Raw genomic sequence first — 19519 nt, forward strand, 5'->3', positions numbered from 1 at the left:
AATTAATTATTATTCAATTTTAGACACCCGAGAACTGCCAGTACCTGCTGAAAAACGGACTTATATCGATCGAATCCAGTGGAAACCAAGACCGTGTGGTAAACCTTCAAATTATGGAAGCGAATCCGAAATCGGATTGTATGCTGGCAGACAAACATATCAGACTGACCGAATCCAGTTTAGGATCAAAACCGGATGAGGAAAACAGTCGTCGGATTACGATCCATCAACAAGCGATTTTAAACACGTCTGGTAACGTGGTTATCGATAAATCGCCACAGAAAAAGGACCAACCGGTAGATAAGTTAAATAGTACCAAAGTTGAACTAGTTGATAAAAATTGCTCACCTATTAACTTGGACCATTTAGAACATAATCTTGGTTTGACCGAACCAAACGATAAACAGACTGACAACTGTAAAACCGATAGTCGTAGCCCTAACGTTAATTGTAGTAATGACCAACAGAGTCTATTATTATCAGACGATCTCAGCCAGCATTCGGAAGATAGCCAGAACCAAAAATCTCCCGAATCAAAAAGTATGCCCATCATTGACTTTTTTGCCGGAAACGACGACAGTTGTGAAACTGACGAGTCCAGATTTAGTATGACAAGGAAAAACAGTTTAACTGCTGTCTTAAATTCATTCAGCGAGATTACACAAGACAAAGATCTAAAGCCTAGCTCGGAAGGAAGTGCCGGGACTCCCACAGTAATAGTTACTCCGGAAAGCAGCAGAATGGAACAAGGTTTATGTGATTCTGAAGGTTCAAAAGTTGATAATGACCAAGACCAATTAACCAGTGAACACGTTGTTAAAAAGAGACAGAGAATATTCTCAGTTGACGATATAATAGGGACAAAAATTAAGAGCGCCTTAAAAGATGTTCACGCGGCGAAAACCATTGAGTTTCTTGAAAGGGAACGAGCGTATGCATCTCAGTCTTGTGTAAATCCAATTCGGCAAAGTGATAGTGAAGAAAAAACGATAAAAGTAAATAATTCCTCAGTTGTTCTTGAACTCTCTGGCAAATTACTAAGGATTAGTGTTAGTATAGTGGATGGCAAAACGGTGATTAATGTTAAGCCCATATCTGATTCTATAATTGTGGTGGATTATAATCAAAATTATCAAAAATCTAGCGAGCAACATGAAGAAGAAGATACTGATACAGCATTAGGTTCGAAAGATGAACAAGTTCAAGAAATAACAGAGGACCATTCATTAATGGCAGCTGAAGAAATAAGTCCCGAAACTAAAAACGAAAACTCCTCACATTTAACTAATGAGCAAGAGAGAACACACGAGGACAACGAAATTTTGAATTTTGGTAGTAAAGCTAACGATGCAGAAGCTACAATGTCTGAAGGTGCTGTTAGTGATACTGTAGACCCGATGGCTATTGAAGAACCCACTGACTTTAAGAATGAAGGTACACACCTTTTCCAGAAAGAAACTCCACTTCCTGAGGGTTCTCGGAGTGAATTGCCTAGCACGGAAACAAATCTTTCCGAAGCGCCGAATATTAACCATAAGGAGCCAACTGTTGAAGTTGAAGATCACCCAATGACAGCTGAGGAGATTGTTAAAGTTGAAGATGCTGCAAACCTTTTAAGTGAACATCACCCAGTGACGAACCAGCAAATCTGCAGCAGTGCTGAAACGGTTGATCTCAGAACGGACAGTAATCAAAATTCCACTGAAAGTTTCAAAGTGAAGGATGAAATAGTGATTAAAGAGCGACAAGAGAACGAAAGGACGCTTGAAACCCAAGGTGCGGCCAAAATTGATGAGCAAATTTGTGAAACTTTGATCGGTTCAAGTGAACTTCAAAGTTCACAGGAAGTGGTCGAGAATAAATTCATGCAAGTAGACGAATACATTCAAGATACTGTTGCGGAGGAGACATTAACACATCAAGAGGAGAATATTTCCGTTGAATCTGTAGCTGTTGTTGATGAAACAGTTGTAAACCAAGTTGTACATGATTCCTGTTCTACTGAATGTTTCAATAACGAAAAGGAAGAAGTCAGTTCGGAAACCCCTAAGGGTAAAGAAGCTGAAGTGAAGGAGGACGAAATGGCAAACGGAGAAACTGAACTAGCAGCTGAACCAGTTGAAACTCTTATGCAGCAAATATGTGCTGAACAAGGCGAGGAATGTGATGCAACTGTAATATTAACGGAATCGGATGTGGTTGCAGAAATAAGTGAAGTCTTTGAATCAGAGACTGCAGCAGATGAGGTTATAATTCCAGAAAGTGCAAATGATGCTGAAGAAAATATCATAACTCAGAGTTTAGAAATAGATCATGATCAAATATCTTTAGTGGATGCTAATAATGCTGCAACTGCGCCTGAAATAAATGATAGTATCGCTTGTGACGAAAAACTACCAGAAAATATTGAGGATTTGGATGCTGATATAGCCACAAGTAAAAATGATCCAATTCCGACTGCACTTGAAATTGTTGAGACCGGGGAAGAATCTTCGAAAGGCATTGAAGAAGAAGTAGTATCTTCTCAATCAACCAACAATGATCTCGCCACTGAAACAATCATGGAAAGTTATCAAGAAGATAGCGAAAGTGAATTCGCTTCAGAAGATTTTCCCCTGGAAGATGAAGTTTTTATAGAAGAACCTCCCGCTCACGAATTAGTCGTGGAAGATCCACTGGAGGGCATCGGAGTGATCGATGGACCAAATATCTTGCCACAAAGTCCCGAAATTCCATTGGAAGCGGTTAGCACCAGTGAAACGCTAAATGATCTGACAGAAAAATCAGAAAAATACGTTGACCCCTTAGACACTAACTGCAATATCGTTACTAACGCCCCATTTAAAGAGATCGTGAAAATCAGACCAGAAATTCAAATCTTATCGCCAACATCAACGAACGTAGACGACCAACCCCAAACGTTGAAAGCAAACGTTTATTTAGAAGTGAAGAGGAAATATAGTACGGACAACGACATTTCGGAATCATCGCCCTCGTCAACCGTTACTACAAAAGCGGCAAAAAAAATGTACGAGTCGGATCTGATGCAAGTACAGCACGATATCGTTTCCTCCTCTAAAAAGGAAGCCCCTAAAAATAGGAAATCAAACGTCAAAAGATCGAAACGTTTAACCGAAAGGGGCCAGGTAAAAAATGAGCAAAAGGAAATGCTAAAAATGTTATCTGAAAAGCGGAAACGTCAAAAAGAAAAGGAGCTGATAAAGCAATCGGAAAAAAAAGAGACGTACCAACCGCAATCGGCGGAAAACAGACTTTCGGCACCACCTATTAGTGATAAAGTGGACGAACATGACGAGGAATTTGTTGATTTCCGAGAACTTTTAAGGGCGAGAAAATTGAAAAAGTTGAAAAAATTGCAACAGCTTGAGGCATCCTCTAAAGCTAATTTACCAGAAACCGTTCCGAGCAAACCACAAGAAAGCAAGCAAAAAGAACGAACTAAAAGTTGCTGTATAGAGTGGGAAGATGGATCCAGTTCAAAACTTAACAGCGAAACTCTTAAGCTCAATAAAAAAATTGATGCAAATTGTTGTAAAATGAATAAGGAAATCAATAAAGCCAAAGAGATTACAGAAGTTAAATTAGAAACGGCAATAGCACCTCAGACCAAGGAAGTTGAGAAATATAAAGTGCACAAGAGCATTTGTTCTTATGAAGGTATTCCATGTTCAACATCAAATACCGCAAAGAGAACAGAAATAATCCACAGTACCCATTTAAAAGATCCTAGGCAAAGATCGAAATCATTCCCTGGTAAAATAATGGTTCCAAGTGTGTCCGAATTAATGGAAGAAAACAGTGGCTCCTCAAGCAAGAAAAAAATTACTTTCGACGACTACTTGAGCAGAAAAAGAAAGGAGAGCACCAAAGACATTTCAGAAACCAAACTGAATAAAAGATTAAAACTAGGATACGAACGAACCAACTCGGCTGAATCTATATCCATAAATTTCAATTCGGAAGAGGTTTGTAAAGCCAGAGACTTAAAAACCTCATTTGTGATTCATTCATCTGACTGGGAAGACTCCAACTCCCCAGTGTCTTCACCGCGACCACAATCAAAAGAAGTTTGCCTTATTAATGACTTTAGTGGCCTTATTAGAAATACTTGCGCTAAAAAACCTGTTATAGATTTAAACGAGCTACTACCTTCGTCAGATAAAAAACTACAAGAATATAAGGAGAAGGTGGACTCCCAGCTAAGTTCATTAAACATCCAAATACCAAAAATTAAACCGTACGGCGTGGATAAGACGTCCTACAGACCAAACGCAGGACTATTTGGCTCCCCAAAAACAAACGGTTTGGTCGAACGTTTCTTAAACGACGAAAAATTAACGGCCGAAGAGATGTGCAAAATAAGGAAAATCATTTCTTATAAGAGATCGTTGCAGCGGCATTCAAAAAACGTGAAGTCACCGAGCAAGAGTCCGGGTGGGAATGAGTCTGACCGATTAACCGGTCCGAAGTTGTCCCCGAATCCCACCTACGAGGTGAGGACTAGCGAGGACGCGAGAGAAGTGAGGTTATGCTTAAAACGTGTCGCCTCGACGAGTGAATGTGTCGGCGTGGAAAAGGACTCTAGCTCGGTGACGGAGAACAAAAGCCCGAATAAAAATGTCGGTTACTCGGTTTTTAATAGGTTGGGCGAGGATGGCTTGCCGAAGATCGTCTTCAAACGGAAAATGAAAATTAATATGTTAAGGCAACCGGTGGTTGAGCTGGTAAAACTTGACCTGGACGATTTAGAGCGGGTTAAAGAGAAATATAATGTCACGGTGAGGCAATTGATGTGATTTAGGGACCAAATAGGACATTTTTTTTTCAAACTATACCGGATAGTAGGTTGGTTTTGTTATTATTATTTTTTTTGTTAAATGGTTAATATTTTATTTGATAGTTTATTATTTTGAATGCAGGTTTAATTTATTTGTTACATTTTATTCTTTTTCTTGATTATTATTATAGCGGATGGCCCAAGTAGACGGTAACGTCTTTGTTTTTTTAAGCTTTGATCTGATTACGCATATGCACATTTTTGGCGTATTCAGCTGTGTTTCCAAGAAAACATTCATTATTCCATAAGAGATAAGCGTTACAATAAAGCAAACTCCTAGTCAAGGTCTCATAAGTAGGTAATTGGATGTTCTACGTGAAAAATTACGCATCGTTCACCATTTGTGTAGCATCAGATCAGACGGTATGTATGAGGTGTCAAAATTCAAGGGTTATCCGTAAAGCAGTGTCCAATACATTTTCACATAGTAAACGTTGTTTAATTATAAGCTATTTGTCAACGTAATCTCCGTCACGATCACTACATTTTCCCAGTCGCTCTTGTCTTGAAACTTTTTAAAACCCGTGTCACGCCACCCTCTAGTCGGTCCGCGCAGCTCAGCTCTTCGGCTTTTGAGAATTTCGTTCCCCCCATGTTATCCTTCAAGTTGGAGAACATCAAAGCGTAATTTCTGGGAGCCAAATCAAGACTCTATAGAGGTTGGTCAATGATTTTCCAACCGAATTTGAACGATGAGATCTGTTGGGGGCCAAGTAACACGGGGCTGGCCTTGTTGGTGTCTCTGCGTCGATTGTCGTACCTCTTTTTCGATAGTCGACCAACAGAAAGCCTCTACTGTACCAGAATATCGAATCCCGCAGCTTATCCGCTGACGGCGTTTGTTTACACTTAACAGTAAAAACGTCGCCATTGTTTTAATCGCTCTTCATTCTGTGGCGTTAAGTATTGAACCTTTTTGCACACGTTTGTACCGTCTTTTGCGAACTTACCTACACCATCTACACACAATTTTTATATCGATACATGTCAGTCATGTGGCAGCGAATTTTAATAGGTCATTTAAGCCACAGAAATCTAATCCTTCGCCGTTCACATTTGAGGAGTTCTCGTGGATAACCGGATATATCCACTTTCAGAAAATGTTCATGAAAAACGAAAAACACCCTGTGTGTTTATATTTAAAAATAGTAATACTTTAAGAAGACAGCTTTAATTTAGTGGGGTTGACTAATTTAATAACATAAAGTGAAACAAAAAAAAATTAACAATTCGTCATTATTAGCAATAAAAGTTTGTATATGTATATCCTTTTTTGAACACAATTGACACATAGTAAGCAAAAATATATATTATTTTCTCTTTTTTAAGCAAACTGGGTAAAGTTGCATTTGATAAAAGTAACAAAAGGAAAATTAAATATGTATTGCATTTTCTTCGTGCAGGCAATCGCATAGCTCATTTTCTTTTTGAGTTTCGAAATTTACCGAAGTATCCACATTGGCTCCAGTACTATTACAATGTAATAGATTTTTGTACCATAAAAGATCTTTCCTGTTTTGCCAATCTTCCCCAAAATGCTCCTTCATCAAATGACTTTTTTCTATTTTCTGGTATGCAATTACCCAGTGGTAGCGTGCTAAGCTGTATATTGTCTTCTGATTTTCCCTTCTTAAGAAGTGATTTCCAAGCTGTATCTACACCCAATAATGTAAACCAATAAAATTGAGAGATATTAATTTTAACAGTGTTAATGTTTAAGTGAATTTTTTTGCGTTTTGAAATTCCCTTTATTTTTTTATATATCTTTTCCAGTTCTTTAACATTATGCACTTGCCAGTTAAAATCCAGTGTTTTTACCAAATCCACTTCCGAATATATTTCAACGTATTTTTCTTTTATTATAATGACTGGATGTCTTTTTAAGATTTTCTCCACTCTACCAAATGATCGGTCTGCGGGAAAAAAAGCTATGCCATCGGACTGGAACAGTTATTTATCACTTCTTTTAAATTATCTGGATATCGCAGAATAGCCTGAGAAGGTGTATTCCTTCATAATTTAAGTTCTGAAGATGACTAAACAAAGCAGAGCCAATTTGAATAGCCCCTCTGTCCGCCATATCTTCGGTCCAGACATAGAATATCAGATTACGAGAAGTCATAGAAACGCAGCAAAAGGCATACAAACTAATTTGATGCGAATAAAATTCATCCCCGATAGGGTTACGGGGTAACGATTGCAGTTGGTGAAGGTCGAAGCAAAAGGTTAAGCTGTTATCCGGGTTTTCTTTGGCTAGTTCATAAAAAGTGTGTTCCATAATAAAGTTTTGTCTTGTCCCAATGTCTTTCGGGTGTTTCACTTGCTCTTTTAACCTGGTGCATTTGGAACATACAACTGATGCAGGATGAGAATCCAACAATATAATCATTTAAAAATATGTTTCTAGACATATCGTAACTTACAGTCCTCTGGATCACATTGCCTGGTATGCATTTTGTGCAACTTTGCCACAGAAAGAGTTGCAGAAAGATATATACGTTTTAATTTCTTTCTGTTGTAATGACTTTCTTTTCCTCGCAAGTTACTAATAAATTTTCGTAATTTTTCTTTTTTAAAATAATTGTCTTACATACTCTATCACCTCCCCTTTTCTCCCTTGGAACACTTCTTTCCTCTAAAACTTTTGTTACTGTGATTAGTCTATGTTTAGTTACACTAAAACAACAGAAGAGAAAAATATTTCAGAAACCCTAATCATTTTTTTAATAAGATTTTAACATATAAAGAACGGTTGCGTTCCTTTCTTCTCTTTCTCCATTTTGTCTGCGTCGTTTGGGTGGCATAAATACATAAAAACATATCCTGGCGGACTTTTTCTTTATTATTATTATGGAACTTATATATACTCCATACTCACTTTGCTGTATTTGTATGTCTTACCATCATAACAAGGACGTGTAAAACCTTTCAATTTAGGATCGCGATCTAAATACCTAAATTATTTAAAAATTCTAGTCAATTTGTGTACTTTTAAGAAGCATCTAACCTTACTTCTGCTTTTTAAGCACTTCTCTTTTGCTTTCCCGACATTATGTTTTTCTACTTTCATCACTTCCTTGCCAGTTATAGGACAACAACCAGCATTTGCTTTAAAAAAAAAAACAAATTTATTGAGAACAGGGACTAACTAACTTGATTGATAGATATAAAAATAATGGTAAGGAAAAATGTTCACTTACAGTGAGGTTCTTGCCAAAATTTCCATTTGTCTCTTAGCCTAATTTCCTAAAGGAATCGATTTTTGTATTCCCAGGACCTAAACTGTCTTAGCTATTCTCAATCCGGTGCTGAACGGGTGGAACAGAGCTTCACTCTGTTTTTTTCTTCTTGATTTCGTATTTGTATTATCGCCAAACGCAATAGAGTTCATTGTAATTACTTTAACATATAAATACACAGACAATAACAATCGAATCTAACGATAAAACAACCAAGAATATCGACCTGCATACCGGCATTTAGATCAATTAGCAAAGAATATGGTGCCGGACATAGAGGTGGCCCCATCTTTGAACTTCGTTTGCAAGCCCTAGGGTGAAAATGGCACTTAGATCTCATAGTAGGATATTGGCGGTGGCATCTATGTGCCACATATATTGAGAGAAAAAACCGAAAATGTATATTTTGGCACCTAGATCATTTAGCTCGACCACTCTTCATTTATTGATCTGACGTTATGCTGATGGGCGAAACGCGTGTTATCTTTGACGTGTAACTTTAAATTACGTACATGTGAGACCTTGACTTGGCGTTTACTTTAGTATAAACCTTATTCATGTTTTGAAACATAACTTTTAGATGCACCACAGGTACCCTTCCTTAATTCCTTAATAATGCGATATTCAGTGCGATATTCAGTGCGATAATGAACATTCTGGCACTAATTATGGAATGAAGCTATGAATTACTTTTTTTTAACTTTTTTTTATAGCCGGAAAACAATTGAATGCATCAAAAAATGCAAGCTACGTTCTCTTTATCCTGGGCCAGCTGGTATACATGGGTTAGCATTTAAATATGGTATTTGTATATAATTATTAATGCTTACTTTTTTATTTTTAGTTTTTATTGCACTTTAAAGGGTACATCAAAAATCATATAAAATGAGCTGTTAGCCAGTTTGCTTTATCTTAACCTTCACAGCATTTGTTTGATAATAGTATCATATGTTAACCCACGTTTGTCTCAACAAACTGGTACTGAAAAGGTAAAACAGACATCTCACAATTTGCTGAATTCGGCTCTGAAACTTCCGTGTGCAAAACTTAAGAAAAATTGATATTCATTCCGTTCTACCTAGGGGTTTATAATCATCATAAAAGTTTTACCATAATAATACCCTCGGAAGGTTATAAGCACGGTTTTATTTGCAAACTTGCTAACAATTTTGCAATGACAACTGAAATATAAATAAACAAAACAATATAGAAGAGTTGATCCTGCTTACAGGGCGCCCTCTGTTAAAATGATAAATTTTAATAAGATTCAACATTTAGGTTCATTTGTTAATTTTATAACAAATGTTAGCTATTAGCATTGTAATACTATATTTTGCAATTTTTTACATATGGTTAAAATGAAAATTATAATACTTAAGCTAGTCTTCGTTATTATTTTGCAATTTATCCCAAAGTAAAATTATAGAAAATGTTCCTAAACACATATAACTTAGATTGTCTGGATATCTAAATCAGAAAAAAGTACAATTATTAATATAAATGTATTTACTCGGATAAATCCTATAGGTATATATACTAAATATATATGTATGTATTCAAGTTATTTAAATATTAAGAGTTATTTATTTATGTTGGCATATTTGATAATAGACGTGCGACTCACAAGGAACACTGAAAAATCTAAATCGATCCTATTAGATTTTTTTAATGAATAATTAATTTCTTCAATTTTGTGCTTTAAAGTGATCTTTCGATTTAAAGTGATGCTCACAGGTATTTTTGGAAATTGTTGTAGTGAATTTTATATAATAATGTTTATGTCAAATTATTCGGTGTTGTAAATTTTCAGTATTAAAAACTTTGTGCTAAATTAAATAAAATGCATAGGTATATTTACCTTTTAAAAGACGCAATTTGTTATATACATTATTTAGTCATTTATGCCTGCTACCGATACTCCCACTTAAAAAGTTATATAGTAATAAACACAGGTTTTCGTCAAAATATAACTGTTGCGCCTACGAAAAATGCATTCCAACAAAAAAAAACTAAAAAAAAATATATTTTATACCTAAAAATATAATAAAGTTGCTGTAAATATTACAATAAGTAAAGGGTTATATTTATATCTTACTTTTAAAGAAAAACTTTTGGTTTAACAGGGTGATAATAGGCTAGTCTCTTACTAACATATTGTAATATCGAAGAAAATTATTTATGGTGTACGGTATATAAGATAATATTTATACTTTTGCGACCTGCTGTTGGTGGACGAAGTTAATATATTTTCGGTCAGATAGTTTACTAATTATATACAGAAGAAAGTTTTTCTCTAAAATTAAGTTAATTTTAGTTTATATAGTTACCAAAAAAATAACATTTAGTGCACTATGTTAGGACAGTGTTGTTATGGAATCAGATTTTTTTCACTTTTTGTAAAATGTATAAATTTTGTTATTGAATTATGAGTGCCTTAGCACATTGACTGTTATATTTTTTACCATTTAAGCGAACATGGTAAAATTTTATTGTATAATATTTAAGCACAGTAAATGATTGAATTTGAATTGTTTGTCTTTTATTATTGTAAGATATAGTCGTGCGAATACCACTGCACTTAGGCCTCGGTAAATCCATTGTGTGCCTAAGCTGATCATCGCACACTATTTCTCTATTATTTGATGATAATAATAATAATAATTAGCGGATATTTCGAATCCATAGTCTAATGATCTAGGAAACTATCTTAGGCTAAGCGCGCACTAGCGATTTATTATCGTGCGACTTTTAGTCGCTAAAATGAAGCATTAACAGTTTAATGAACATGCACGCATTCTGCGACAAAATAATCGCTGCGACTAAATAATAGAACCAGTCCTATTTTAGCAGCGCCAGCGACGCGACTATCGCTGTTTTGAATGAAGCATACCTACTCGTAGGGACGTGCACGCATTGCGATTATTTAGCAATACGATTTTCGTTGGATTGGAACCGTCCGACGTTTTTCCTGTTTTCAGTTGTGATTAGTAGTACATATATAATATATTTAATTTTGGGTGTGAAATATTTGATATTAATAAAAAATCATGTCTGACAGTGAAGAAACGACCCACATCGTTCTTGATACTGAGAGAATTATTGTGGAAGTGGAAAAAAGACCAGCGCTGTATAATAAAGAACTGAAAGAATACAGCGATAGAAATGCGAAAGAGAAATTATGGACAGAAGTATGCGCAAATGTAATACCAAATTGGCATGAACTATCAGGTGCAGAAAGAAGACAGAGGTAGGTAGATTATATTTTTATTACTTTAAATAATACAAATTTTAGAAAATGTGCATTAAATTTTGTCATATTGCCAAGCAACTGAACCTTGCGGCGAGGTAAAATAATTTGCAAAATAGTTTCGTACTTGCATGCCCGATGTATTAGCTCTTGTTCCAGCAGGTCGAATGGACTGTAAAAGGCATTCGTATGATTCCTCGTGAAATTTTATACCATCGTGTTTTCTTACAAAATTATGTAAAACGCAGCACGCTTTAATGATTTCGTCAGAAAATTCTATTCCGACATCTAAGGGACGATGGAAAATTCGCCACTTATTGCTCATAATTCCAAATGTACATTCTACCATCCGCCGAGCACGGGTTAATCGATAGTTATAAACTCGTTGTTTTGGTGTGAGGTTTCTTCGAAGATATTGTTTGGAAATCTGTTGTGTTAAAGCGAATGCCTCATCCCCGACAATGACAAAAGGCATACACTTTCCTTTTTCATCGTGAGGTAATATTTGTGGGTTAGGAATGTTTAAGTGGTTACTTGTTAGTCTTCGGCCAAAATTCGAATTTATATTGGAATCACTGTGTCCACCCACATCTATTAAAATGAAACAATAATCGGCATCAACCACGGCAAGAAGTACTGTTGAGAAAAAATTCTTATAATTGTAAAATTCTGAGCCTGTTGTCTCTGGTTGCTTCATTCTTATATGTTTACCGTCAACGGCGCCGATACAATTCGGAAAATTAGTACGGTAATAAAATTCATTGCAAATAGTTATCCAGTCCTCTTCAGATTTTTCGGACGTGTAAAAAGGTTGCAAAACTTCCCATAATTGATGACAGGTATCTTTAATAATTTCTCGAACTGTTGTAGCTCCTAACAGAAATTCGAAATGCAAAGAGTTAAAGCTATTTCCGGTTGCCATCAGATACCTAAAATAAAACGTATATAATCAGTTACATTTTTTTTTTGTTACAGGGAAAGAAGTTCAAAAAAAGTGGAAGAATCTGAAAGACTGTTTTGCGAGAGAGCTTGCTGCTCAGAAAAAAATTAAATCTGGTGAGCCTGCAAAAAAACGTTGGAAATACATCTACTTCGACGCATTGCTATTTTTACTTCCTCACCAACAACCCAGGACAACAAGTGGCAATGTAGGGCCTCCAGGCGATAAGGAAGAACTGTTAGACCATAATAAAGGACCCAGAAACGATGAATGAGAGCTTTCAAACGATCATGGAGGTCCGAGGAACAACAACGAGGAGACTCCACGTTCTTTACCCTCTGCAAAAGCTGCACAGAGGACACCACGCAGTCTTTCCAGCAAATCTTCTCATCAAATATCCACATATGAGGCTTCGTTATTAGAGATTTTAAAAAACAAACAAACGGAGGAAGTTTCAGAGGATAAAAAGTTTGCTCTTATGTTAATTCCTATGTTGGCCAAACTAAACGACGAGCAATAACATTTTGCCAAAATTGAAATACTAGATGTGATGAGAAATGCAAAATTCTTTACACAGCCTGGGCCATCAACACAAACTAACTTCCATCAGTATTTCCATCCAGGCCCACATAATATGCAGCATCAAACCTCTGTACGTTTGCCAGCAAGTTCGCCTTAGTTTTCCAACCAGTCTTATAAAAACTCTTCCCTCCAGACCTACTATTCGGAATTTTCGAATAATTTTGAGTCATCAAGAGATTATGATAGCGAATTATATGACTTTACTAACAATAGGATGCACCCAGTACTTTTTTTTACGTTGTTTTCTGGCGTTATTACGCAATAGCAGAGCTACTACACAAGTTGTTTCAACAAAATCCATTTCGAAAATACACTAATATTGCGATTTATTACTCGCTGTGCGCGCCCAAATTTTTTGTACTCGAAAATATTTGCGATTGCGACTACAGGTCGCACGACAATAAATCGCCAGTAGTTTTGGGCGATATATCGATAACCGCGATATTTCACCGGGGAATCGAAAATCACTGCCGCTACCGGTGATTGACTTTTTGCAAATACGGTGGTCAGTGATCGAAGCGAATACCGCAATCGACACAACACGCATTGGATGACTGCGCTGCAGGAATTATGATATACATTATTATTTAAAATAAAAAATAATATGTGAAGGAAAACGGTGATTTAGCAGATATGGCATTTATAATTTATATCGGTTATATTGTTTAGACGTGGCGGGCACTGCCAAGTCAAAGAGAACATACACATTACATAAACGCTCGACTGATACCGACAAAGGGCGCCGCTTTTTTCTGCGAATGTTATGTAGTCATTTTTTTTTCTTTCGGCAATCGGCGTAATAGGCCAGAAATGTTAAAGTAAATGTGGTCAACACAGATAAAATAAAAGCTTTTAATTTTAGTTTATCTCTGCTGTTTGCGTCATAAACAAATAAGGAAGCGTGTATTTTTATAATTTTTCCTGTAAATTTTTTAATTTTATTGAATTTAGAATTTAGTTAGTTCAGTACCGGTTTCTCTTATCGTAAGAATTATACTGTATAGGTAAGTAAAGTATGGTCTAAGTGATTTTTTTAATAAAAATATTTAGTTGTTTTAGTCCGGATTTGCTTTATAAATTATAATATGCGAATTAAATTTTTTAATCTTGTAAATATTGTTTAAATGAATACATAATATGAATGAATTAATAAAGGGCATGACTGTAGAAAAATAAAAAAATCCACATTAAAGTATTTTACAAGCTTTTATTTGAATGTACTATCAAAAGAATAAAATAAACTTTTCCCTTAAAAATTTTAATCTATTTCGTTCATTTTCAGTTTGTAACATGTCCAAAAAAGCGAAGACTAGTGAAATCTGGAATTTTTTTACGCCTGTTGAAAGTGACAATTATTATGCAACATGTAATATGTGCAAGAAAAGACTTTCCTATAAAATGACTAACTCAAACCTAAGAAAACGCATTACCTCTAATCATCCCTAAGTTTCTTTAACTACATTAAATCCCGGCAAGACTGGTGACACAAACACTAAAAATCCTATCAGCAGTGAAAATACAGCTAGTACCAGTACCAATAACACACCATTACAGTTTGTCGTTACATCAACTTCTGGCACATCAGTGACATCGGCAGTGGCGAAGCGTACGAGTAGACAGGGTAGACACTGTCTACCCAAAATTATCCAGTTATTTGTCATCAATTTATTACGTAATTATTTCATGTAATTGTTGAATTAAAATTAAAAAAAAAATTAACACAGAACGTAGTCGCTCTCCTTACTATTATTATAGTATCTAAACGGCTATAATATCTATCTATCTATAATATCTAAGGCGCGCCCCGCCTGACGCACCAATTAAAATAAAAATGCAGGGCTGACACCCAATTAATGTATACGAGACCCAGGAAGACATATTGATATTTGTCTCTCCGAAATTTGGAGCATCTAATCAACCATATACGCATCAAGCAGGTGACAGAGGTCCGGCCGCATCAGTATTCAGCTTATTACCGTTGATTGAATATTTGGGAAGATACGCAACCTTATGGGCTAAAACGTGACCGCAAATATGCGTGAAAAATAGATGGCGATTCTCTCCAGTATGCGCGAAAATAATTTCGTCCGTCGCTTCTCATTAGTAATCGGCCGATCATCCGAGTCGTGTGGGAGAGTTTTTGCACAGGTTCGTGTTTGCCGTATTGCAATTTCGTAGTTGTTAAAAAATTTTCTTGGATATCATAATCACAAATAGATATATATATGTAAATGTGTTTAGTTTGTGAGACGATGGCTTCTTTAGGCAAAATTAATCAGTGTGCGTATATTAATTAAGACTTTGATTTATAACAACCTAATATGGGAATCTCAAAATCTTATTAGAAAATCTTTAAAAAAATCTAATTATAAACCTCACAGAAAATTATCTATTTTATCTACAAAAATCAATCCGAACTCTTAAAAATACTGTCTCTTCATGTCTATGAGAGCCATTTTCTCTTTTTCTTTTTTTTACTTTAAGAAAATTTTAAATCAATATATTATGTTTATGGTCTTTAGTGTTTTAAGTATTTTCAATAATTGTTTTCATGATAAAATTCATTCATGAAAAAGATAAAAATAAAGCCTAAAAAGCCTTTAAAGTTATTGAGAAACTGGTTATAGTACGAATGGTAGCTTTCCTAATTACAAAAAAATAACATATTAAATGAATGTCGAGTAATGTTTTCATTCCTGGAGAGATTATACAGGGTGTCCATTTATAAACTGACACATTTTAACTGCTTATAAGTCGAGAAGGAAAAATGACAACAATGTGCGGTTTTCACAGAACTTCATCAATATTTTTAAAGTTTTTTTGACAGTGTTGCCAAATTTCAAAATTTACCTGAAATAGGAGGAAAAAAAATTATGATTTTCAAAGGCCGATTTCTCAAAAATTTTAAATGTAACACCCTGTACTTTTTAATTTCACGTTAAAGCCTGTTAAATCCCCTTTCCGAAAATGTATAAATTGTCTTAAATTCATTATTTTTTTTATAATTAAGTTTAAACCCTACAAAATTCAAACTTTCCAAAAAATAGAAAATCGCGCCCTCGAAAAAAGATATTTAATGTGCAAAACACTACTAGATCTTTTTAGAAATGAGCCGGATACCAATTTAATAATGTCTGATGAGGCAACATTTCACATCAGTGGTCGAGTAAATAAGCATAACTGCCGAATTTGGGGAAATGAAAATCCTCGAGTGTGTAACAAATTTGAAAGAGATTCTCCTAAGCTGAACGTTTGGTGTGCAGTATCGAAATTAAAAATCTATGGGCCATTTTTTTTCAAGAAGCAACAGTGAATGGAAACAATTACACCGATATGTTGGAAACATTTTTTTATCTTCAACTTCAGCAGGATGGAATTTTAGACACGGTCTACTTCCAGCAAGACGGTGCACCACCACACTTCTCCAGGGTCGCAAGGGATTCGTTAGATATTACTTTTGGAAACAGAGCAGGTCCAATCGAATGGGCACCTTATTCTCCCAATCTAACCATTCCAGATTCTTGTATATGGGGATATGTAAAAGACGTTGCTACAATCCAACCCCAAGAAATTTGGATGAACTGCGCAACAACATAGTAAACGTTTTAAACCAAATTACACCGCGAATGCTACAAAACGCCTTCGGCAACTTATTTCTCCGTCTACATTTGTATTCCGAGCAAAATCGGTGTCATATTCAGCAGCTAATTTATTAGTTATAAATTAAAATTAATTTCTTCAATTGTTTGTTGTTAAAATTGTTATAAATAGTTTTAATTTAATACATAGAATAAATACTTTTTATAGACATGGCAATAGTGCAAATTATTTAATTATGATCCTGCTAAAGCGATACATAGGCAATTATCAGAAAATGTTCTTCAATTGACAATCAGCGAATATGTATTCTAGGAAAATTTTCAAAAAGGTCATTTACTAAAATTAGCTCTGTAAAAAAAATAATGAATTTAAGACAATTTATACATTTTTGGAAAGGGGATTTAACAGGCTTTAACGTGAAATTAAAAAGTACAGGGTGTTACATTTAAAATTTTTGAGAAATCGGCCTTTGAAAATCATCAATTTTTTTCCTCCTATTTCAGGTAAATTTTGAAACTTGGCAACACTGTCAAAAAAACTTTTAAAATATTGATGAAGTTCTGTGAAAACCGCACATTGTTGTCATTTTTCGTTCTCGACTTATAAGCAGTTAAAATGTGTCAGTTTATAGATGGACACCCTGTATTTGAGCTTGAAGAAGGTCACTTTGCTGCAGCGGTATTCTGCGACTTCATTCTTCGAACACTTTGACTGTGTCAACCATGGAATATTGCTCGGTAAGCTTTCTAGATATGGGTTTAGGGGAGTTGCTCTAGAATGGTTAAAATTTTGTTTTGTTAGACAGAAAAAAGTTTGTTTGGCCAAATGGCAGTTTGTCTGAACTTTGTGTAGTAAGCAGGGTTCGTTTCTCGGTCCTATTTTATTTCTATTGTATATAAATGACCTGGGGTCTCTCCAGATAAGAGGATTCTTCACTATTTTTGCAGATGACACCACTATCTTATGAACAATAATAAAAGCACATTAACCTAGAACAATTTCTAAAGATTTATTAATGATTAAACAGTGGTTTGATGCTAATTTGATGTCTTTAAACATAGATAAGACTAAATTGTTAAGTTTTTATGCTCAGAGCAGTTCATGATTCACAACAAAGAATTGGAAGTGAATAATTTTAACAGATTTCTTGGAATTGTTATCGATCATAAACCTAAGTTTTATGGAGATATGTCAGGAGGCAAAAACTGGCTAGACGATGTTATGCTGTTAGAATGGTTTTAAATGAACTGAGATTGATATTTTTTTTGTCGAAAGTTGGAACTCACTTTCATACAAAAATACCTACAGTATGGAATAACATTTTGGAGTTGCATTAGTAAACGGCTTTTTGACTCGATGTTTGTTTTTAAAAAACAAGCCATTAAGTATATGTGTCATAAATCTCCACGGGACATGCAGACCCCTATTTAAAGATACTTTCCTTGTGTTGCTTGTTTATTGTTGAGTCTGCTTGACTAATATACAAAAAATATAAATTGTATCTTCAAAATAATGGCTCCTTAAAACATTATAATATCAGAAAAAAATACAATATTCCAATGCCCATCCCGAAAAGTGAACTAAGAATTCTCTTATTTACTTGAGCATAAAAATTTTTAATCATTTTCCAAATGTCATAAAAGTCTCCTCGCTTTAAAAAGTCCTTAACGAAACTTCTTAAAAGCAAATATTTTTATAGCATTAGAATTTTTTGAAGATAGTTAGGAATAGGCCAATAGTATATAATTAGTTTTTAGTAAAGATGTAAAGGTTAGAATTTGTGATGTTACTCTAAAAAAATTTTAAGTCGTCTTGCTTTGAAATTGAAAATACATTTTGTGTTTATACTAGTATGTTGAACCCACTATTGTGTATTGTTTTTAAATTATGTGTTAGTAATATGTCGATTAATGTGCCTATTTTATATCATAAAAGTACCATGTCAACAAGTAGGTACCATGTATTTATGAATAAAGTATGTTTTGAATTTTTTGAAATTCGAATAACGCCAGAAAAAAATAAAAAAACCATTTTGCCAAATTTCACCTTTTTCCTGAATATTAGGAAGTATTTGGCATTTTTCCAATTTTTAGATTGCATTTATTCAATCCTGTATAATCGCAGACATCCTGTATAATCTCGATGAGACCCTTCATACTGTTAAACAAAATATTTCTAGTTTTAACTTTTTCTAGTTTTAAGAATTAGTAATTAAGTGTTTGCCTGTATTGCAAATTAAAATGTGGCCTATTTTCTATATTTTATAGTGTTGTTACACCCTTATTCAAAACCTTTTAAATTTTGCGATTTTATTTTTATATTAATTTCAGTTAAAGGTATCTATTTTTCAATATTTTTGTCCAAAAAAAGTGTACTTCACAGATCTCACTACCCTACAGAGTTTTTGAGATATTGGCTGGTTTCACAAACCCGTATTGTCAAAAATCACATTACGGGCTACTTTTTGCAATAAATTATTCACTCTAAAAAACTATAGTATCGTATATAGATATTAAATCTTTAATTATTTAATTTACTCTTTATATTTACGTGAAACCTACCTATATCATCACCTTTATTTAATATTTTTATTAATTTTCTAATTAATAAATAAAAGCTTATTGAATTTTTCTTTTGTTTTTATTTATTTATTTTTGTCTCAAAAAAGGATTTTGGTAAGTAATTTATTATTTGTTAATAAAATTTAAGTTGTAAGAGATAGCACCTTCCAATACATTACTTGACCACCACATTTATCTAGTTATTTATGCGAGATCACAGCGCATTTAAATATCGGCAATAACAAAATAAATAAAAGCGCTGTTATCATCATCGCCCTTGTCTTAAAAAAATAACAAAACGGCCGGGCGCCCAAAGATTCCCGCGTCGTTAAACTGCAAATGGTCAATATAGCGCCGACAAAGAAAAACAAAGTTGATGATGGCTCTTTAAAGACAGAACGTCATATTTTAGGGTAGGTAGGTGTCATCGTATAGGCGAGAAAAAGTGGTCACAATAATTTATTCATTTAATAAATACTTTTGTCATATATT

The 19519-nt window shown here is 34.5% G+C and overlaps 1 protein-coding gene across 2 annotated transcripts in view; it reads left to right on the forward strand.

Annotated features, from left to right (window-relative positions):
- Positions 1-10625, forward strand: part of LOC126738282 (uncharacterized) — a 134417-nt gene extending 123792 nt beyond the window's left edge. For both annotated transcript variants that reach the window (XM_050443533.1, XM_050443534.1), the window contains one exon: positions 24-10625. In XM_050443533.1, the coding sequence (XP_050299490.1) occupies positions 24-4817 (4794 nt within the window). In that variant the 3' untranslated portion in view covers positions 4818-10625. The remainder of the gene's footprint in view (positions 1-23) is intronic.
- The last annotated feature ends 8894 nt before the right edge of the window (positions 10626-19519 follow it).

Source organism: Anthonomus grandis, chromosome 7 (genome assembly GCF_022605725.1).
Source record: "Anthonomus grandis grandis chromosome 7, icAntGran1.3, whole genome shotgun sequence".
Classification (NCBI taxonomy): Eukaryota; Metazoa; Arthropoda; class Insecta; order Coleoptera; family Curculionidae; genus Anthonomus; species Anthonomus grandis.